Source organism: Rana temporaria, chromosome 4 (genome assembly GCF_905171775.1).
Source record: "Rana temporaria chromosome 4, aRanTem1.1, whole genome shotgun sequence".
NCBI classification, from domain to species: Eukaryota; Metazoa; Chordata; class Amphibia; order Anura; family Ranidae; genus Rana; species Rana temporaria.
The window spans coordinates 124,345,506-124,369,146 of NC_053492.1; the positions used below are offsets into that span (position 1 = coordinate 124,345,506).

Genomic DNA, 23,641 nt, shown 5'->3' on the forward strand with positions numbered 1-23,641 from the left:
AACTACTATACCTCCTCATCGAAGGGTGGCAGATCTGCATCTCTGTCAGTCAGGCCCTCTTCCTCCGACTCTGCAGGGCTGTGGTCATCTGGGGAATGTCCGCTGGAAGGTAGCATGGAGGAAAGGTTGGAAGAAAGACTCGACATCGTTTTCCTGCCTTCCATTTCGTCCCGCAAAAAAGCCATCTGTTTGTAATACCACAGTTTGGGTTCCTTTGCTTGTGTTGCTGCTGCTCCCGATTTTTTGCTTTTATTAGCTTTGTATGCTCTCCTGTATGTGCTTCTGAGGTTGGCAAGTTTATCCTTCACCATGTTGGCAGTGCATCCAGGCACCCATGTTTGCATATAGTTTGCTAGCTCTTCTAGTGCTGCCGCTCGTACATCTTTATTACAATATAAAGAGTGCTTGGAATTCCACAGGATGGGCGTGTCCTGATATTTTTGGAGTAAGGCCTCTATAGCTTCCTTTGTTTGTAGGAGGTCCATTTCCCTTTTAGAAAAATGATATTTCTTTTTGAGTCTAGATTCGCAAAACATAAACCAAAGAAAAATAAATATTCAAAAGGATCAGCGTTGACCTTGATATAATATGTGTCTTCAAATTTATTACCTATATCTAATTACAAACACAGTCTCTCTTGTTGTAAAAATGATTGTCAGCTCGGCCGCATTGGTTGTACCAAACATTGATTTGCTAGATGCAGAGCCATTGTTAACATTGCAGTAAATATTTTTAATATAGAAAAATAAACAATGCTTACAAATGACAGTATTCATCTAGGCACTCTTTCATGTGTAAATCTCATGCCCCTGACAATGGATGAGATAAAAGACACTTCCTAATGACCTCTGTACAACCAACACTTGAACAATACTTTGCCTGATCTGAATACACCATTCAAAAACTTGTCAATGAGGTACAGCATTGTTCACATCTCTATTTTGTGAGTTGTCCAAAAGCATTTGGATACCAAAATAACATTGTGGTACCCCATAGACAGAATAGCTTAAAAAGGGTGCAACCAACAGCCCAAACCCCCATCCCATGTGTCTACATTTTCCAGGCCTCTGCTGATCCCATTTTTAATTTCCTTACCTTCCTGTCTCTCGCTCCTCGTTTCTCACGCTCGCCTAATTACCGCGTAAGATGCGTAATCACGGCGTGCACCTTTTAAACACTCCGCGTATTTATTAAACCCCGCCCTCGTCACCTTTGCTAGGCCCCTAATCAATGAGTTTAGGAAATATGGCGTTAACTGTGTATGTTCTGGATGCGCTCGAAGAATCTCCGCGTAACCTACGTAAACACGTTGTTTGCATTCTATACACTCCGCGTATGTATTAAACGCCGCCCTCTTCTCCGCCCATGGCGTAACAATTCATCTTTTCCCCGCCCATAATCTCTGTGGGAAAGGAAAGATGGCGATGTCACACGAGCGGGCACGATGCTCTCATGCCACAAGTGAAGGGACCGAGGCAGGGACGTCCCGATCAAGGCCAAGAAGATACAAAGCCACTAATATGCGGTTCCAGGAAATGGTGGAGTTAGTTTACATCATGCGAAAGAAGGACTATGATGGTGAATTAGGGCCATACAAGACCCCTAACCGCCGAAAGGCACATATTATGGACAAGGTGGCGAGGAGAATGCAGAGGATGTTTGGGATCACCAGGTCCAAGGAACAGCTGAGGAAACGCTGGTCAGACTTAAAATTGAGGGAGCCACATCAGATGAAGAAAATACTTAAAATTCTGCGTAAAAGTAAGAAAATATATATTGGGTTTGGGGGGGGGGGGTGGGTGATTGTCTGCAATAATGTGTTGCCATGTATATTTCACCATCTGCCTCCTTGGCCTGCTTGTAATTTTAAAAACATGTTGTCATTTATTTTTTAGGACATAAATAACTACATATTTACAAATAGTGTTCTTAGTAAACCACGTAACATCACATAGTTTCTCAGAAAGGCTCGGTTATTCCAGGAACAACACACCTGGACATGACTCACTGGCCAAAAACTTTGTTGGTAAACATTGTGTAAAAGCTAGTTCTAAAAAAATAAAATAGGAGAATGGGAAAGGCAAACAGGATTCATTCTAAAAACAGTGGTAATAAAGCAGATGTTTTCACAGCTGCAATGCAGAGCACCTGTGTCTCCCCAAATCAAAAATGTGTTTTGGTAGGGTCTCCCAGAAATACTGTTTAGGGGGGACATCCATGTGTGTCACTTTGCTAAAAAGGGGCAGGATCAGAGCTTGCCATAGAAGTAATTCCAAAATGTAGGTTTGGTGAAATATAAAAGTCACTAAATGAAAGCCTCTTCTAAGCAATGTGTGCGATTTATGCTCTCCAATATCTGTGTGCTGATGAGTCTACATTTTTTTTGGGTTATTTAAGGGGAAAGAAGTCGCCAGCATTTGGAGGAGGCAGAGAGGGCCAGACAAGGCCAAAATCTTCCATCTCAACATGTGGAGGAGGAGGAGGATGTGGAAGGAGAAGAGGATGTGGAAGGAGAAGAGGATGTGGAAGGAGAAGAGGATGTGGAAGGAGAAGAGGATGTGGAAGGAGAAGAGGAAGGAAGAAAGGAGGAAGGAAGAGAGGAGGAAGAAGTAATTTTGGACTTAGAATTTATAGCAGATGAAGGGCAAGTGGCGGAAGAACAATTTGGCGAATTGAAAGAAGGTGGATTGATGGATGAAGGAGGAGTCGAAGATGATGGGGAAGTGGTGGAAGAAGGAGGAGTGATAGAAGATGATGGGGAGGTGGTGGAAGAAGGAAGAGTGATAGATGTCGAAGAGGTGGAAAGGAGAAGCCCATCAGGTCAGTGTCACCCTAGCTTGATTAAAAAAAACATATGTAGATAGGCCTCATCGAAAAATAATTTTGGAAATGACCATTTTTTAAATTTTTTTAGGGGAGGAGGATGGTGTGCCAATATTTTCACGTGCAAGTGCTGCTATAATTATTCAGCAGGTAATGGAGTGCAGCACTGAAATGCACAATATGCGTGAAAGGATGGTTGTCATGGAAGAGAATTTAACAAATGTCCTTTTGGAATGCTGCACGGAAATGGACAATATGCGGCAAAGAATGATGGTCATCGAATCTAATTTTAAAAATATTATTGACATGATGGGCCGTGTCAAAGACTGAAACACCCCCCGCCCATCCCCCGCCTCCACAAACATTTTTACTGTTTTAATAATGAATACGCCAAAATTTGAAGATACACACACAGTGTGCCAACATGTGCTATCTGCCATCACAGAATATCTAGTGTCTGTGCTTTGTGGGTCCAACCCCCTCCTCCATCCTCAAGTAGTTGAGAGGAAGGGTTTGCTCCCACAAAACACAGACATTGATCACCCATGATGTCAGATAGCACATGTGGCCATTTGTCTGTTGAACCAATGACATTTGGCGAGTTTGCACTGAATGTGTGTATCTTCAAATTTTGGCGTGTTCCAGTGTGAAAGCACACCATGACTGACTGCTGTTGTGAGTTTTTATATTTTTATAATTGTATTTTTTTACTTTTTGACCATGTTGAACATTTTTGGATACTATAAAGTTTAGACCATAAAGAATAAACACCTAAAAAAAATTAAAAAGATATATATATAGAATTATAAATCTCTCTAATCACTGAATTTAGTGAAGTCGAGATTTGACTCCTAAATCTCCACAACAAATATTCGTATTGAAAAACACACCAAAAAAAATAAAAAATTTAAAAAAAATTTTGGTTTTTGTGCATAAAAAATATGCCGAGAATAAAAAATACTAAGGCGGTAAACACCCCACCCAAAATATTCTATATATATATATATATATGTAAACAATAAATCTAACTATATTTGATAAACAAAAATGTGAACTTGTTAAAAAATTTATAATCTGCATAATATTTTTTGTGTAATTACCTGAAAAAAAAAAAAAAATAAAAAAAAATGTAGACTCCTAAGTACAAAAGCAGGGAGTAATGAAAAAAATCTAAAATAATTTTTGGGGTCATGAACAAGCAAAAATTAAAAAACTTGACCTCCAAAATTTAAAATGGAGTTGCTTCTTATTTCTAGACTCAATACCCTGTTTGTAGATGAGTGAATACTGTGCAAAATGTGGTTATTTACTAAAAGTGGAGAAATCAATTATGCAGTAAAATTGCAGAAGTTACTTAGAGAACCAGGAAGACAGATAAAAAGAGAAAAAGCATTAATGACAAACAACTGTATAAAGTCCAATGGTCTAATTATTTATTATTTGTGAGAATATTCCTTTCTTTGGGGGCCGAATTAGAAAGAAATATGATCTGGCATAGCAATGGCCCCCCGACCCATGAAGTACTCAACATATTTGTCGCGTACCTCACGAGCTGATTGGGGGGCCAAGCCAGCGCGACCAGTGTCCAGCCCGGGAAGGGGATCTGAGGGTAGTCTTGCCTCAGAACCGATGTCGGGTAGGTACGTCTGGGAGTGCCTGCGTAAAAAGTTGTGCAAAATGCAGCAGGCAAATACAACAGTGTCCAATTTATATTCCGCCAGATGTATCGATGTCCTGAACAGGCGGAACCGGTTGGTGAGTATCCCAAAGGCATTCTCGACTACCCTCCGAGCCCTGGCCAACCGAAAATTGAACACACTCCTCTCTGAGGTGAGGGTCCTCTGGGGAAAAGGCCGCATGAGGTGAGGACCAAGCCCGAAAGCCTCGTCCGCTAGGAACACAAACGGAAGTCCTTCCACATTATCTTCATCTGGTGGCAATGCCAGACCACCAGCTTGGAGACGATCATAGAAATCAGTCCGTGCGAACACTCCCCCATCAGACATCCGGCCATTCTTCCCCACGTCCACATATAGAAACTCATACTGTGCCGACACCACCGCCATCAACACAATACTATGATAACCCTTGTAATTATAATAGTAGGACCCCGAGTGGGGTGGGGGCACAATGCGGACGTGTTTCCCATCTATTGCTCCACCGCAGTTTGGAAAATCCCACCGCTGGGCAAATTGGGAAGCCACAGACTGCCATTCCTGTGGTGTGGAGGGTAGCTGTGGGGACAAACAAAAAAAGAGATTTAGTACTTTGTAACAAAAACATCCTACAAGCATCCTTGTGACACTTCACAGTATTAAAATTGCATTACAAAAATGTGCATGGAGAATTTGGGAAATGAAATATATAGGGCCACTTCATTAAGAGACTCCACAGCCCTCTGATGGGGACAATAAAAGTTTGAAGGGGGGGGGACACAAAAACCAAAAAGTCCTTATTTAAAAAATGGCAAGGTGGGTTTGTCACTAGGATAGCATGCTGGACAGGTTAATATTGGGTAAGGGACAAATATGCAGGTAGGCCAAGAATAAAACATGTAAAGCTTATATCAACATGCATAGGGAGAAAAGGGAACGTTAGTTAAACACACAGCATATCTGGGAAATGAAAAATAAAGTTAGTTAGCAAAATTATTACAGCCAGGAAACTTACCTTGATATACTCCTCATGCAGAACTTTGATGATGGCAGCACACGTGTCCGGTATGATGACCCCAAGCGCCTGCGGAGAGATGCCTGTCGAGAACTTGAGGTCCTGCAGGCTCCTCCCAGTCGCCAGGTACCGCAACGTGGCAATAAGCCTCTGCTCGGCCGTGATGGCTTGGCGCATCACAGTGTCCTGCCTCGTGATATAGGGGGACAGAAGATCCAGCAGACTGTTGAATACGGGGTCCGTCATGCGGAGAAAATTCCTAAAGTCATTAGGATTATTCTCCTGGATTTCCCTAAGCAGAGGCATATGTGAGAACTGGTCACGCTGGCGCAACCAATTCTTGGTCCAGAAACGCCTCCGCCCCCTGTTTCTGGCCAAAGTACTGGAATAATGAACATATCCAGCAGCCATCCCATAAACAGCACCAACTCGCGAAAATTGACGCTGCTGCTCCATCATGGCTTCAAACCGGCCGGCTGGTCAGTCAAGAACACACTCAAACAGAAAGCACTCGCAAATCCAGCACTACCTGCGACGAACGCGTGACAAACAGATACGAGCGCACAGGATGCAACTGCAAAAGCAGAAACAACCTGCTAGCCTATAGCCGAATGACAACTACGATCCCGCAAGCACACGCACTGAACCTGTGAATACACGCTGTCAAAGCCTGGAGACCGAGAAGCGCGAATCAGCTCTAACCAAACCTTCACTAACACGAGCAAACCCGTAACTAGCAAAAGAGGAACAGAGGGCGGCGCCATTAAGTTTGGTCTTCCCCTTTATAGTGACGTCGTACGTGGTTTACGTGCACGCGTTCCGGTACGACGGGAATTTGGTCCGCTGGTGTGTACAAGCCAGCGGAACAAAACAAAAATCAGCCTTGTACGCCGGAAACTGTCCGGCAGACAGTTTTCAGCGCACAGATCCGGTCGTGAGTACAAGGCCTTACCGGTAACTTTTTCTGAGAGTCTTCCAGGACAGCCCATGAGACCTAGGGCTGCTCCTACCAGGACATGATGCGTTACACACCCCCCCCCGCCACCAGGTAAAAGGGCAGTCCTCCAGGCCCCATGTCGGTCTACTCAAGAACCATATGATGTCCCTGTAAAACATATGCATAATACACATAACTTCAAGACAAAACCGTGTGGGAATCTGACTGTCCTGGAAGACTCTCAGAAAAAGAAGTTACCGGTAAGTCTAACTCAGCTTTTCTCCAAGTGTCTTCCAGGATAGCCCATGAGACAATGAGCCAGAACTTACCAGTCTAGGGAGGGACAACTGCCTGAACCTTACGACCAAACGCCTGCTCCTGAGCAGATAGGAGATCCAGGCAATGTTTAATGAAGGTCAAATAACTGGACCATGCACCAGCCCTCTCAGCCCAAGACACAGACAAGGCTCTTGTTAAATGCGCAGTGAGAAGAGGAACGTCCCTAATTTTGTAAGTTTCAGAGATAGCTTGCTTTACGCATCTAGCCAATGTGGCTTTAGGTGCACTCTTTCCCTTGTGTGCTCCTGAATAACTTTCGGCATGACTCTACCACCACTAGGAGGTCATCCAGGTAAGGGAGAATAGTTATTGCCTTTAACCTTAGCGGAGAAAGCGCCTCCCCCAATACTTTTGTAAAAACGCGTGGGGCTGAGGACAGACCGAAGGGGAGGGCTTGAAATTGAAAGTGCTGAATCTCTGTTCCCATCTTGACTGCTAGTCTCAAGAATCTTTGGAAGGCTGGATGAATAGGAATGTGCAGATAAGCATCCCTCAAATCCAAAGTGGCCATGAAGCAGCTGGGTAAAGCAGGTTTTTGATTGTGAACACTGTCTTCATGCGAAAGTGCTTGTATCTGATTGAACGGTTTAGAGACTGAAGGTTCAGGATAAGCCGATACTTTGACGGCTTTCTGATGACAAATATATGGGAATAAAACCCCTTGCTCTGATCCGACCGGGGATCAGAACCTTTTGGTCTAACAAGTCTCCAATTTGGAGACCCAGAGCCCTCGCATTTTCCCGATCTTGGGGAGGGAAGGTGTTTAATAATCACTCTGGTGGTTGGCAAGAAAATCCCAGCCTGTACCCATTGGTCACTAGGTCCAGGATGAATGAATTTGAGGCGACTGCTGCCCACTGTGGGAGAAAAGCCCTCAATCTTCCTCCCACTGGGAGACACGAGTCACTATGGCTTAGCGGGTTGTTGAGGATTAAACAATACACTCCCTCTACCTCTGCCCTGTCCAATGTTTTTTGGGCCTATTGTCCTTTTCTCTAGGACCTCACTGCCTACTTTGGCCACGAAAAAACTTTCTGGTTGTCGGCTTTTTCTTATTCTCTGGAAAGGCCCTTTTGCTATCAGCCGTGCATTCCAGTGCCTCCTGCAAACTTGGGCCAAAAAGATGATCACCTGTTAAGGAAGACCACATAGGCGCAACTTTGAGGCAGCATCACCTGACCAGGTTTTAAGCCATAGACTTCTTCTGGCCAGATTCACTAAGGCCGAAGTCCTGGCTGACATTCTTAACTCTGCAGGAGAATCAGCTAAAAACCACACTGCACAAAAGAGGAGAGGAAAGATTTCAGAATCTGCTCTCTAGAGGTACCTGCCAACAAATGTGTTTGTATTTGTGTCAACCATACTTCCAAATTTCTGGCTACACAAGTGGAGGCCAGAACTGGTTTAAGATTCCCAACAACTGAATCAAAGGCTCTGAAGAAGGATATCTTCTCTTTTATCCATCGGGTCCCTAAGCGTGCCCATATCGTCAACTGCTAGGTCCGAGTTTTTTGAAACTTTTGAAAGAGGTGCGTCTAACTTTTTGATCCACAGCTGCGCTGTGTGCTCATGAAAGGGAAACCACCTTTTTAGGTTACCAGAAAAGAAAGGTTTTCTCCCTGCATTTTCCCACTCCAGCTTGATAGTATCAAGAAGGGAACTATGCACTGGAAAAACTCTAGGACTTCTTATGCAAACCTTTGTACATAAGGTCATGTTTAGACAATTGTACCTCCTCCTCTTCTATTTCAAGTGTCATATAGATAGCCTTTAATAAGTCATCTACATCCTCTAAAGATAACTTAAACCTCGAGCCCCTTGCGGATTCTCTATCCCTGGGCCCTGTATCTGACCCCGATTCTTCCGGAGAAGAACGGGTAGATCTGGCTTCAGCCTCAGAGTATTTACTCTTCGCACTCTGCTGTGGAGCACTACAGACTGAAATCCTAATTGGAGACGCACCCTCTGTGGGAGCCTGAAACTTGTCAATTAGAGTCTTAAATGAGCTAAAGGTAGACGTAAGCTCATCTCTAACAGAAGTCAGCATTTTCGGACAGGAGGCTACCAGTTCATCCTTTACTAGGCCTTCTATACGGGTGCGGCAAACTGCTTTGCTCCACAAGGAGCTCAATTTGCTTCTGAAAACTGCACATTTCCTTTTTGGTGGCTGCGCTTGGGCCTTGTCCTGGGTCTTGATCTGCAAGACAAAATAAATGACCCATGATGAAACTTTAAGCCACCCATCACTCAGTAACACCTTGTGCAGGAGGGAGGAAAATGTGTCCCCTTACACCGAATCCTACTGATTGGGGGGGGGGGGGGGGGACATTCACAAGGATAGCAAGAGGGTGACAAAAACACTCCAGGCTTACCTGTGAGGTGCTGGTGTTGGGGACTGCATCCACTGCCTGAGCAGGTACTGCAGAAGAATCCATCCTGCCCCTCTGGTAGTCCACAGCCTCGCTGCTTCTTCACCATTTAAACACCAGCGCCAGCTAGCGTCCCCTGTTCTCGCCATTTATGGAGACCAGAACCAGCATCTTCGGTAGGGTTGGGCCATCTGTTCGAGTCGAACGTGAGCGAACATTGCCTGTTCGCTCGTTCGAACAGTGAACAATTTAGGGGGTTCGCGGCAAATTCGAAAAGCCGCGGAACACCCTTTAAAAGTCTATGGGAGAAATCAAAAGCGCTAATTTTAATGGTTAATATGCAAGTTATGTCATAAAAATTGTTTGGGGACCTGGGTCCTGCCCCAGGGGACATGCATCAATGCAAAAAAATGGCAGTTTTTTCAGGGAGCAGTGATTTTAGGAATGCTTAAAGTGAAACAATAAAAGTGAAATATTCCTTTAAATTTCATACCTGGAGGGTGTCTATAGTATGCCTGTAAAGTAGCACATGTTTCCAGCGCCTCAAAAAGTCCCTGCACAGAATTGTCGGGTCCCGGCATTAAGGTTCCCCCTTAAACCATTACTAGGCCCTTTGGGTCTGGTATGAATATTAAGGGGAACCCCGAACCAAAAAAAAATGTGGGGGTCACCCTAAATTCCATATCAAGCCCTTCAGGTCTGATATGGATATTAAGGGGAACCCTGCGCCATTTAAATAAAAATGGCATGGTGTTCCCCCCAAAAATCCATACCAGACCCTTATCCGAGCACGCAACCTGGCAGGCCGAAGGAAAAGCGGGGGGGGTGAGAGAGCACCCCCTCCTGAACCGTACCAGGCCACATGCCCTCAACATGGGGAGGATGTCCCCATGTTGATGGGGACAAGGGCCTCATCCCCACAACCCTTGCCCCGTGGTTGTTGGGGTCTGCGAGCAGGGGGCTTATCTGAATCTGGAAGCCCCCTTTAACAAAGGGGACCCCCAGATGCCGCCCCCCATGTGAATTGGTAACAGAAAAAAAAAGAAAGAAGAAAAAAAAAGTGTCAAAAACCACAGGAGACAGTCCCTTAAAAAAAAAAAAAAAAAAAAATCATTTAATCCACTCTCGAGCGATCCAAAAAAAAAAAAAAAAAAAAAAAAAAAAAAAAAAGAAGATGCTGGGAACGATACCGGCCGAATGATGCTCTCTCGATGTGAACGTTTTTTTTTTTATAGCGAAGGGCGAGGCCACCTGTCCCCTGTGGTTTTTAACTTTAACACTTTTTTGTGTGAAATGGTAGAGGTACCATTCAAATAGGGGAGATGCCATCTGGGGGTCCCCTTTGTTAAAGGGGGCTTTCAGATTCTGATAAGCCCCCTGCCCGCAGACCCCCACAACCACGGGTTGTGGGCCCTTGTCCCCATCAACATGGGGACATCCTCCGCATGTTGAGGGCATGTGGCCTAGTACGGTTCAGGAGGGGTGGTGCTCTCGCCCCCCCTCTTTTCCTGCGGCCTGCCAGGTTGCGTGCTCAGATACGGGTCTGGTATGGATTTTTGGGGGGAACACTTTATGACAATAACTTGCATATTAGCCTTTGAAATTAGCACTTTTGTTTTTGATTGTTCCTGTTCCATAGACTAACAATGTTTGCGTGTTCGAGCAAATTTTTTGCCTGTTCGCATGTTCTGCTGCGAACTGAACCGGGGGTTTGGCTCATCCCCAGTCTCCGTCGCCCATTGATGACATCATATGCCCGGAAGTGACCCCTCCGTATACTTCTTGTGGGCCAGCTTGGAGCACAGTAGCTCCGCTCCCTCAAGCGCCGCGGCTTCCTCTTTCCCCTGTACATACAAGCCACGCTGTCAGCGGGGAAAGGATGCCAGTATGCCACCTCTGCGACCCACGCTATGGGGCTGATTTCACCGTGGTCCTGGCCCTCCCCAGGCACTGAGAGCAGGGAACAGCAGATACAACCAACTTCCCCAGTGAAGATGCTGCTTCTGGCAGAGGAGAAAGGTCAGTAATATACCCAAACAGCCATTAGAGCCCCTGCTCATGAGACCTAGGGGACCAGGTTCCAGGAACATGTTACCCCCCGTCCAGAGGAAACAAATACCGACATGGGGCCTGGAGGACCGCCCTTTTATATGGTGGAGATAACGCGTTTCCTGTCCTGGTAGGAGGGGGCTGTCCTGAAGACTCTTATAGAAAACACTTTCTGTGCCGTTACCCACATTTTTAAGTTGGTATTAGGGCCTCCAAGTTCAAGCAAAAGAACCAACTACATATAGTACATGCTAAATACGCATGGTGGTTTTAATGCATGCCTTAAACCCCCCCCCCCTCCAACAAAAAAAGACCTGTAGTGAAAATGCTTTAATAAGAATCAGACCCTCCATGAACAAGAGATATTTCAGAGGTACACAGATTGAAAACGCAAACATCTAATAAATTGTAGTATACAGAGATGGTATGTACATGCAGTCAGTGTCACCTACTGTCAAGACAGGAAGGCTGGCTTCCTTTTGTGCATTAAAGCGGTAGTAAAAAAATTGCCATGCTTTTTTTTAAACCTGCAAAAAGGTAAAGTTATAATGTGCTAGTATGCATCACATACTAGCACATTGGGGGGTTATTTACGAAAGGAAAATCCACTTTGTACTACAAGCGCAAAATGCACTTAAAATTGCACTGAAAGTGCACTTGGTAGTGTAGTCACTGTAGATCTGAGGGGCACATGAAAGGAAAATAAAAAACAGCATTTTAGCTTGTACACGATTGAATAAAATCAGCAGAGATCTACCCCTCAGATTTACAGCGACTGCACTTCCAATTGCACTTTCAGTGCAATTTCAAGTGCACTTTGCACTTGTAGTTTACACTTTTAGTAAAAAGTGAATTTGCCTTTAGTAAATAACCTCCTATGTAACAAACGTACCTTAAAAAAAGCCCTGCAGCGATGTGCTGTCACCTCTGACAGGACTTCCATCTTCACGTCATCTGGCCCGCTGATTGGCCGCGCAGCGATGTCACTCCACATTCACGGCACAGGACTCTGAAAGAACGGCACGGGCATGGCATTCCTTCAGAGCGCATGCGCCGGTTGACATCACCGGCCCATTCACAAGTAAATATCTCCTAATCGTTGCACGTTTAGGAGATATTTACTGTACATATATGTAGGTAAATATCAACCATGGAAGTTTACTCCCACTTTAAACCCCAAAAAAAATAAAACATTACTCAAATCCCTCATCCACACTCAATGAGAATTGGAGCATCCTCCACTGAGCTTTTGTATTCTGACAGAGGAGAGACTTGCAGCGCCGACTATAGCGAGCAGCGCTGATCAAAATTTTTCCAGTAGGCTGGCTTTACACAAGTTGATCTATTAGCCAAAATTAAAGTCCAGGTATGGATGACCCAAGGTCAATAACCAACTTTCTCCAGGGTTTTATTAGAGGATGACCATAATTAAAATCTCCAATCTTACAAGTCCTAATTGTTTGTTCGCCATAGGCAAAGTTTATTGCATGAAAGTCCCAAAATCACCCAAAAAATTGCGAGGTTGCAATTGAGGAATTTAACTATTAATTTAGCTGATCCTTAAAAGATTTAATAAGTAAATTGCAACTTTCCCATAAAGAAGAAAATATCTTACTGTGTCCTCAGTGTTAAGCTTGCTCCCCTTTATCAGTGTGATCTTGTAAGGTTCAACCAAATCCCAGACATTATGAGACATCATCTACAAGAACAATTGATAAATGAGAAATGTTTATTTTCAGAAAAATTATTAAATTCACAGGGAAATATTAGATTGGCATTATGTATTAAGACACTGATGTACTTAGATTTCTGAATTTGCTAAAAGAAGGCAGAATAGAATAGCAGGTAGACACAGTCACTGTACCATTCTAAATAACCATTCAACATCCAATCAGACTGTAGTTAACTATAGGGGCAATTACCAGTAGATAAAACTGCTAAAATGCTAGATAATTTATCTTAGCATATCTTACATTATATATCTTCTTGTACAATTTACCAAAACCATATAATAGAAGGTAAAACCTAAACACTCTCAATTTGTATGCAGTCAGGCAGGCCATTGCACTGCATATAGTTTAAGGTAAATCTAATGAATTGAATAAGAAAATTGTATCATTTATGGCCAGCATTTGTATCTATAGCAATAGTCTTCAATTGCATTTTCTTGCCAGTGCACTGTAATCATGCTATATGCCAATGCACCCTCACCAATTCTATTGCAGTCTCAAAGTTATCGGCCAGTGCTGCACAGTGGGATAGATTTAGGATGTATTCAGATCTTTCACTTCAAAGTGCAGTTTTGTAACTTACAGAGGCACCACGTGTTTTGGGTGGCAGCGGTAAAGGGGGTGCAGAGGTTTTCCTTTTTACAGCCAACGCGACTGCACTCATCTCTTCTTCAAACATCTTTTTAATCTTGCAGCACTCGACAAGCGTGAATCGCGGGATAGTCTTGTTTATTACACAGTTCCTAACGTACTGAAATGTAAGACATGTTAAGATTTACCTGACCCAAACACCAAAAAAATACAAACTATTACTAAGATTTTAAAATGTAAAACCAGACTAGAAAAAATAAAATAATTTTTTTTTTATCTTTACTATGCAGAAGGTAATGCATTTTAGTGAACAACCTAAGTTATTGAAGATGCAAGGCAACAGATTCCCTCTTTCGGGCTTTTCACAATTGTATAATGCCATAAAACAGGGTCTACAGCATCCTGAAAGCTTGACTCTAAGAAATTAAAGGGATTGTAAAAGGCTTGTTTTTTTTTCTTGGATAAAAATAACAAACATCTTATACTTACCTGCTCTGTGCAGTGGATTTGCACAGATCAGCCTGCATCCTCCTCTTCCCAGCACCCTGTTCAGTGATATTGGCCCCTCCCTCCTATTGAGTGCCTCAACAGAAAGAAGCTTGCTATGGGGGCACACAAGCCAAGCCACAGCTCTGTGTGTCTATTCAAACATGGGGCCGTGGTCTTGCCCTGCCTTCATTAGCACCTCATTGGCTGACTGACTGAAAGCAGCGGGAATCAATGGCACCACCTTGCTGTCTCAGCCAATGAGGAGGACAGTCCTGGTCAGCCAAGTGTTTCGTGCAACAACGCTTGATCTAGAGGGAGCTCAAGTATTAGTGTGGGCTAAGAGGGGCTTTCGCACACAGAAGGCTTTTTATCTTGCATAGAATGCATGAAGATAAAATAAATAAATCTGACTTTACAATCACTTTAAATTAGTATTGGGTCCCTTTCAGACTGGGGTGGGAGCGGCGTCGGCGGTAAAGCGCTGCTATTTTTAGCTGCACTTTACCGTCAATTTTGCTGCGATATTCGGCCATTAGTAGGGCACTTTTACCTCCCCTGCTAGCGGCCGAGAAAGGGTTGAAACCACCGCAAGGTGCTTTGCCAGCGGTATAGCCATGGTGCCTATTGATTTCAATGAGCAGGAGCGGTAAATACACCGCTCCTTCACCGCTCCAAAGATGTGGCTAGCACGACATTTTTCACCATCTTGCTAGTGCACCGCTCCAGCGTGAAAGCCCTCGGGGCTTCACACTGGAGAGACAGCAGCGGCTGTTTCAGGGTGCTTTGCAGGCGCTGTTTTTAGCATTATAGCGCCTGCAAAGCGACCCAGTGTAAAAGGGGTCTTATAGGCAAAAAATTCAAATTTTCGATAGAGTTAAGGAGTTTATAACCTCTGTCAGTTTTTTTCCATTTGTGTCTCATTCGGAAGATTTACCTTCACTTCCTGTCCCATGGCCAAAACTGAGGAATCACTGAAAATTAATGGCATTCATTTGGGCACCACCGGGTCACAAAAACTAGTGTCCCCCATTGGAAGAAGTCTCCTCTTATTTTTTGGGCACAACACAAATCTTGGAATTTTTTTTACCTTTAATAATGGTAAAACAGGATAAATAGGGAGTGATTCTCCCCAACAGGGAAAACAAACAGCGATATAAAACTGTAAAACAAGATGAACAAATATCTGTGCTAACTAAAGAAAACAATAAAAATGTAGGAAAAGCAGCTAGCACAGTCTGTTGATTCAGCAAACAAAAATGTATGAATATAATAATGCAGCGCTTCAATAGTATGCGACAGTCCAAGTGTAAAATCAATATAGGATGAAGTTGATAAGGTCGATAGAAGACCTCCACCAGACCTTCAATGTGAACAAAGGCAGAGCACACCACACCACCGTGCTAATAATCTGCTTACCAGATGGTAAAGGCAACAAGCGTTGTAATCATGTAATGCAGAGGGTTAATGGAAAAAACCAACACTCCAAACTTGATGGATCGATCAGCGTAACATCAGAAAAATCCAAGACTCAGACAGTGGATGAATATATGGTGCAATCATCACATGGAGTTTAAACAGGATACGTATCATGGCTGGGTGTAAAATTCCATAGATTTTTGCACCTGCTCCATGTTCTTTTTCTATTTCATCAATTTCAGATTGTTCCCAGAAATACTGAGAGCCATTTGTGTATCTAGAGGCAAATTTGAAGATCTTCCTATATCTGCAGTATTTCTGGGAACAATCTGAAATTAATTAAGTAGAAAAAACATGGAGCAGGTGCATAAATCTATGGAATTATACACCCAGCCATGATACATATTCTGTTGATTAAACTCCAGGGGATGATTGCACCATATATTCCACTGTCTGAGTCTTGGATTTTTCTGATGTTACGCTGATCGATCCATCAAGTTTGGAGTGTTGGTTTTTTCCATTAACCCTCTGCATTGCATGATTGTAACGCTTGTTGCCTTTACCATCTGGTAAGCGGATTATTAGCACGGTGGTGTGGTGTGCTCTGCCTTTGTTCACACTGAAGTTTCGGTGGGGGTCTTCTATCAGCTATAAAAACTGACCGGTGTTCCAAATCCAACTCTACTCTATCCAAAACTAAAAAAAAAAAGAAGAAGATTTTCCTTTAGTTATACTTTAATGCCAGCCAATAAGGAGTATCATTTAAACTTTAAACTTTCTACATCAATGGACAACATAGTACTTTGCTCTGACTATAACCAATTAAAGAACATATGCACAAAATTACTTTACATTAAAAGGCATCCTGTGCTGAGAATAATATGTTGGCTGCATTTCTGGCCTTCATCTGAAGAAATGCAATTTGTTTGGCTGCCATGGCTTCAATATCACATAGCAGGGACAAGCATGCAGAGATTGAATTCAGACCACTGGCTCTGCTCATATTTTTCAGGTTCAGTGAAAAATTGCAATACTGAAACTACTGAATCACCATTACAGCCAAACTTATCATTTTCAGGAGTGGTCACCAAATTGTATACTTTTTCTTGTAGGGCCCTCTTTTTCCTCTGTATCTTGGTCAGGAGATTCTGCCACTCTTGCCAAATGTCTTTTGAAGTGTTTTTTGTAAGGATTGCACTTGTTAAAGAGGTGAGCTTGCTGCTATTGTGGTGTTCTGAGAAATATATTTTTTTTACCACAATATTTTACACCATAGGCAAAATATTCACCTGAAACTGTATCAGCGGGTGATCATCAAACACATATTCCAACCTTCCAATGATCTGCAGCACATAATCCTCAGGATCTACCTCTTTATCCTCACGACCATGAATAGTTAGGCGCTTACGAATAGCCAGCTCCGTCATCTTTAGAGGGGTGATGTTTGGAGATACTTGGAAGCTAAATACATCCTGAAGAGAAAAACTAGGATGAACACATTCTGCAGCAGGAGAGCGATAAATAGAACAGATTTTATTAAAAGGACCAATTCAAATCTAAGATCAAAAGAGTATCTCCATAAGGTCCTATAAAACAGCAGCACTTTTCCACAACACGCAATTTTTCTAATAGGTCCAACTGTTCCAAAAACGAACACCTGTCAAGATAAGATGCCAAATCCTTAAGTGAAGGATGGACAAAAATATCACTGTTCAACTTATCAACACCCCCTTCCTTTTAAAAAAACAAGACCCAAAGCATGAAGGCTTCAAGCATTATTAGACAAACCCTCAAAGCAGTCCTACATTTAAAAAGCTACGGTTTGGCTGTCTAATAGAGCTTAAAACTGAAGTAAAGGCTATATTTTATGTGATATAATTTATCTAAAATAGCAAAGATCTTATGCCTGTTAAGGTGGTACACCTGCGGGCTTATCCATAGATGCACACAGCCTGGCTCGGACCCACCCCCTGCTCCCTCGGGATTTGATTGACAGCAGCAGGAGTCAATGTGGGGAGAGGAAGAGACTAGCAGCGGTGCAAATGGGCACAGAGTTGGATCGAGACAGAAATCAGGTAAGTGTATAGGGAGGCGAGATATAAGTACTTGGAATTTTTTTTTACTCTAATGCAGGGAATGCATTAGGTAAATGTCTTGTCTTTACAAACACTTCAAAGTCTTAAAGTGGTTGTAAAGCCTGAAGGTTTTTTTACTTAAATGTATTCTCTGCATTAAAAGGTAAAAAAAAGCCTTCTATTGTCAGCTCCAAACACTTTTCTGTGCCCGATCTCGATTCAGCGCTGTGCCTGAGAGCAGCCACACTGCTTTTTCTCTCTCCTCATTGGACTTGGTGACAGCAGTGGGAGCCATTGGCTTCTGCTGCTGTAAATCAAATCCAGTGTTGAGTGAGCAGGGGGGAAAGGCCGAGCCACACTGTCAGATGCATGTAGCCCGGTTCAGGATTGAGCTGCAACATGTGCCACCATAGAAAGTGGCTTCCTATGGTGGCACACAAAGAAAAGGGGCAGTTAACACAGCTGGTGGGGGACACCAGAAGAGGATGATTGGGGCTGCTCTGTGCAAAACTATTGCACAAAAGTATGACATGTTTGTTATAAAACAAAAAACAAACTTTACAAATCACTTTAACCCAACCATGTTTTCCTGTTTTGGATAGGTGAAAAAAGTAAACAGTGTCAGATTTTTATTTCCATCTGTGACTCAATTGAAGGCATAGCTTTCCTCACTTCCTGTTCCTATAATGCCCGTATAGGAAATTGGAGGGCGGTTGTCATCACAATGGGATGGGGGGGGGGGGTGCAAAGAAGCCAATAAAAGCATTGGCAAAGTTTAAACCCTTTAGGCTACTGAAATGTGTTTTTGTCTGAAGCACCATTAGAGAGATTTCCTAGCATTTTGATTGTTACAGGAAACAAGGGGAGATCTCCCTAACTGGCTCACAAAGACGCTAAAATAAAAACCTTCCCTGCGCTTTCCAAAAAAAAAAAAAGAAGTAAAAAATGTGCGGTTAGGCATCAATTTAATTAGGTAAATCAGTAGAACAAAAATAAATAAATACATCCAGATTATTTTTAGCTAGGAGCAGAGCATTATCTGCACCCATGACAGTGCCCAAGCATACTTTGTCCTTCTAGCCTCACTGAAGCCTATAAAAATCATCATCAGAGGTGTACCCAACCACTCCTCCTGTTTGTCAATTGAGTGCAAATGGTAACTCTAGCCAAAAAAGTACGTCTAGAAGGCTGGTTGGTAGGTTGAGAGACCTTACTGTACCTGGCACTTTTCAAAGTGGATAGCCACCACAAGGTTTCCCCCATACAGTCGGTCCTGAATATTGTCCTGGATGGATGGCTCCAGTTCGGGAGGGAAGGTGCATTTAAGCCATTCCAGCCAGCTAAGATTAAGCACGGACTGCATCTTTTCCTCGCTTATCTTCCTCATCTTACTACGGAAATCTCTAACCTCATTATCTTGAAGAGCATCAAATTCTTGGAGACCTGAAAAACATTGAACCATACCATTATGGCGCTGGAGACCCACTGCAGCCTTTTTGTCCCTGGCCCACCCCTTTCATGCAATGGTTTTCAGTTATTTCGATCATGGAGGCTCAGCATCACATGTAGGTGCTACCTAGAGTAAATGTGCATACAAAACTCCTCCTTCAGAATTGAATCTGTTCATCAAAGCATTTATATTTTTGCATAATTTGTCCCAAGTACTAGCCTACTGCTTGGGTCAGGGTCAAAGGCTTATAGGAAGAGAACAGGCAGCATGCCGTGATATTTTCAGCAAGCTATGTACCTTGCCAGCCCCTCCCACCAGACAAGATCTGCCTACATTACACAGGGAAACAAAGACCAAATTATGCCACTAAACCTTAACCACTTGAGACCCGCGCTATTGACAAAAGACGTCAACAGCGCGGCTCTCAAGTGCCAACTGGACGTCTTTGCACGTCATTTAAAAGCATTACCCGCGCGCGCCACTGGGGGGCGCGCAGCGGGTAAACACTGTCCCGGCGCATCGTTCGGGAGCCGATGCGTGTACCTGGCGGCCGCGATGTCCGCCGGGTACACGCGATCGTCGGTAAGACAGCAGGGACGTGGAGCTCTGTGTGTAAACACAGAGCTCCACGTGCTGTCAGAGGAGAGGAGACCGATCTGTGTCTTGTACATAGAGACACAGCATTGGTCACCCCCCTCCCCCCACACAGTTAGAACACACCCAGGCTACACATTTAACCCCTTCCTCACCCCCTAGTGTTAACCCCTTCACTGCCAGTCACATTTATACAGTAATTAGTGCATTTTTATAGCACTGATGGCTGTATAAATGTGAATGGCGCCAAATTTGTGTCCGATGTGCCCGCCATAACATTGCAGTCCCAATAAAAATCGCAGATCGCCGCCATTACTAGTAAAAAAAATAAAATAAAAAAAAAACATAATTCTGTCCCCTATTTTGTAGGCGCTATAACTTTTGCGCAAACCAGTCGCTTATTGCGATTTTTTTTTTTTTACAAAAATACGTCGAAAAATACGTATCGGGCCTTAACTGAGAAAAAAAATAGTTTTTTTTTTTTTTTTAATTGGGATATTTATTATAGCAACAAGTAAAAAATATATATATTTTTTTAAATTGTCGCTCTTTTTTTGTTTATAGCGCAAAAAATAAAAACCGCAGAGGTGATCAAATACCACCAAAATAAAGCTCTATTTGTGGGGAAAAAAGGACGTCAATTTTGTTTAGAAGCCACGTCGCACGACCGCGCAAATGTCAGTTAAAGCCACGCAGTGCCGTAAGCTGAAATTTCGCCTGGGAACGAAGGGGGTTTATGTGCCCAGTAAGCAAGTGGTTAAATAAGTTATGTAATGAAAACAGAAATGAAAAGGTTTGTGTGCAACATTTCCTTTGCATGTTGACTGGGGATGGGGGGGGGGGGGGAGCATGGAAGGCAAATTAAACCTCAGCTTTAAATGGGGCAGCAAAGTGGTTAGCACTAGGGTAGTCTGTTTGAATCCCAACTACGGCACTACCTGCCTGGAGTCTGCATGTTCTCCCTGTGCTTGCATGGGTTTCCTTCCACATGCCAAAGACATGTTGCTAGAGCAATTGTCGACTCTCTAAATTGACCTTAGTATATGCATGTATGCAAATGCCTTGAAGGCTGGGAATGATGTGAATGTTCAATATATCTGAAGAGCTGCATAAATTGACAGAGCTATTCAAGTACCTGTAATAAATAATAGGTTGAAGTTGCGTTAATTCAGATTTTAAAAACGTATCCAAGCCATCAACTCATTTAAGGTTAAACTCCACTCAAACATGAAATTGTCCCAATTAAAACTCACCTAGTGGCCACACTATACAATACCGATTTTGTGCAGTTGATAGACCTGCTTACTAAATATCTGAGGTTACCTGTATTCTGCTTTCTTGAATCTAAAGCCAGCCATACATGGATTGAAATTAGGCCTGTGCAAAGGGGGCAGGGTGGTTGTACAGAAGTCAACCAACTGCCTTGTTGGAAAGCACCAACAGCTATAGCCTGCGATGCTGATTATTGTATTCTGACAATGGGGATGTCTCCCTCCTGTCAGAGTACAAAAGGCTCAGCAAAGAGGATTTCCCCATCCACCCAAATGTCTGGATGGTGGAAAGTGAGTCTTTTTTGTTCAAAGCACTGGTTATAGAAATAGGAATCAATCATCTATAGGCTCCCCAAGAGTGGGTCTAGCTCTATCATTTAGCTGTGTAATTCTTAGGAGAGATTGCCTAGACAATCTTGTGCAAGGAGGCTGCACTCCAGAAGCAATGTGAAAAGCCTACTAAAATCTAGTTCCAACTGATATAGTTGCTGCGAAGGCAGCACACAAAAAAAAAAAAAAACACACAAACACACACCACCACATTCTCAGCAGAATATAAAGGTTTGATATTCTCGCCAGAGGGTCATTTATAGTCGTTTCTAGGCAGTTGAGTTTAGAGGCTTTTTCTGGAACCCCAAAAAATGCATTCAGAAGCTGAGTTTAGAGGCATTTCAAGCACCAAACTCGGCTAAATGCCGCATTTAACATGCATTTAGCAGCATTTCATTTAGAAGTTTTTCATTTTAATCAAAATGCAAATGCGGCATTTAAAGGTGGCTAAACGGCCATTTTTAGACGCCGGTTTCTAGCTGTCAAGTTAATTTGTTCATGAAGCCTACCCTGAAAGACCTTGAAATGTATAAACTTACTTTTGAAGATACCCACACATTTACTTGAATCCTGTGACACATAGTCATGCTCTATCAGAATGCACTGCTTTCAGGCTGCAAGTTGTCATTATATGCAGTTTTCAAGAAGTTGTGGGAAAGAGATGCCAGCAGACAGGCAGCAATCACAATAGAAAAGAACATTTTTCAAGTAAGCTTATATTGGATTGTCAAAAAATTGTTTGTATTGCCTTAAAAATGCTGAGGTTATAAAATAAAAAGTGCACCCTTTCAATCCGCACTTTAAGAATTAAATGCTCAGTCAGTCTAAGGAAAACACCTTATTTTGTGCTCCAACAGAGTCCCTCCAGTGCTGCGATCAGTGCACCCCAGCCGCCTCTAACTCTTTCCACATTCAATATGGGTTAAATGTCCCTGTATTGTATGTGATGACAAAGGCTCTTCCCACAGACTGGAGATTTGTGGTGATTGGAGATTGTTGGAGTGGCATAAGTAACACTAGTAACCACAGCCTGTACAATACACCCAACAAACAGCAAACATTTAACCTACGCAATGTGGTGAGTCCAATGCAAGAGTGGATTTCTTCATTTTCCTGGTGTTGGGTTTTAAGCTCTAGTCCCCATTTCAACCATTTGCATACCTCTTATTTGCATAGAAGTGTAGGGTTTGGAATAAGGCATTTGGGGGTTAATATAACGGACACACAGGTAAAGCATTGCAGGTTCCTAGATCCAGACAGCTGCCTCCATCCATGAACTGCACATCTGGGACCTGATCCATGCATTCCTACATGTGATACCTCTTTCCCAGAGTCTTGATAGCTCTGTGGCATAGTTATGGAATAAACCAAACCCAGAGCTGTAGATAACCAACACCATATCTCTTGCAGGCCAACAGAGCAATCACAAACTCATTTCCATGAAACTTGTTTTAAGTGATTTCAAACATTTGACAGCACCCTGAAGGTAGAAATGGGGTGGGGGGGCTAGATGGAGGGACCAGGCATTCATTAAAAACAAATGAGTTTGTTGCGCATAGGGAGTCTGAGCTGTTCTTGATCTGCAGACTTGTCTCTAGGTTTCTGCTAATAAATGTACAACAAATCTTTCTCATGAGCGCTGCATATGAAATAGATTTTTTAATTCTTTGCACGATACGTACTTCCCTCCAAATTTTTTGGGATTAACCAATAGTCCAAAAAAAAGTTATGAATCCAAGTCCTCCCTGTGGCTGATTTATGTATAGCCTACTGGGCATATACAATATTGTCAGAGTCTTTTTAGGTATGCATGTAAATTGGCTTGACTTACATAATCTTATCACTGTGTGCTAATGGATTTAGACAACCTTATTTTTATGTATAGTTCATGATATGTACATTAGGCACACTTTACAAACTCCTACTCCTTTTGCAGTGCTACATAGTGATTGTGCTTAGGATCCCATGCACACGGCCACACAACTTAAGTTGCAGGCGTACGTTCATGCCTAGAGACACAGCTGCAGCCTACAGACACCCATAGTAATGAATGGCTATACGCTAGCTGTGTCTCCCAGATGTGAACATCCAACTGAAGTTTACATTGTAAGGCATTGTGCCCATGTGCATGAGGCCTTACTGTTCCTTCTCACTTTGCAAGTCTACACAGAAAGGCTAAAAGATTGCATTTACATGGCTCCCTCTAGTGGCTGATTTACATTTCTTCTTATTAAAGGCATAATTACATTTTTTGTAACCTTAAAAATAATGTCACTGTCAGCCCCTCTTGTAGCCAGGCATACCACACTGTATAAGTGTTCCTAAAACAAAGCCTCCAAATACTTTTCCCAGAGATCTTCAGGCCGATCACGTGACTCCTGGCCGCTCTCCTACTCCGATCCAAGGATAGAGCGGGAGGGGCCAGACATCAGCCAGGGAGGCAACGTGACTACTGTGCTGGACACTCAGCCCCTTGGGTGCAGCCCTAGATCGGAGTAGGAGAGCAGG

General features: G+C 43.1%; 1 protein-coding gene across 3 annotated transcripts in view; it reads right to left on the bottom strand.

The window, feature by feature from the left end:
• PIK3CB (phosphatidylinositol-4,5-bisphosphate 3-kinase catalytic subunit beta) overlaps nt 1–23,641 on the bottom strand; it is a 266,552-nt gene that overhangs the window by 88,508 nt on the left and 154,403 nt on the right. For all 3 annotated transcript variants that reach the window (XM_040349021.1, XM_040349020.1, XM_040349022.1), the window contains 4 exons: nt 18,708–18,931; nt 16,703–16,885; nt 13,501–13,668; nt 12,803–12,886 (listed from right to left, as the gene is read on the bottom strand). In XM_040349021.1, the coding sequence (XP_040204955.1) occupies nt 12,803–12,886; nt 13,501–13,668; nt 16,703–16,885; nt 18,708–18,931 (659 nt within the window). The remainder of the gene's footprint in view (nt 1–12,802; nt 12,887–13,500; nt 13,669–16,702; nt 16,886–18,707; nt 18,932–23,641) is intronic.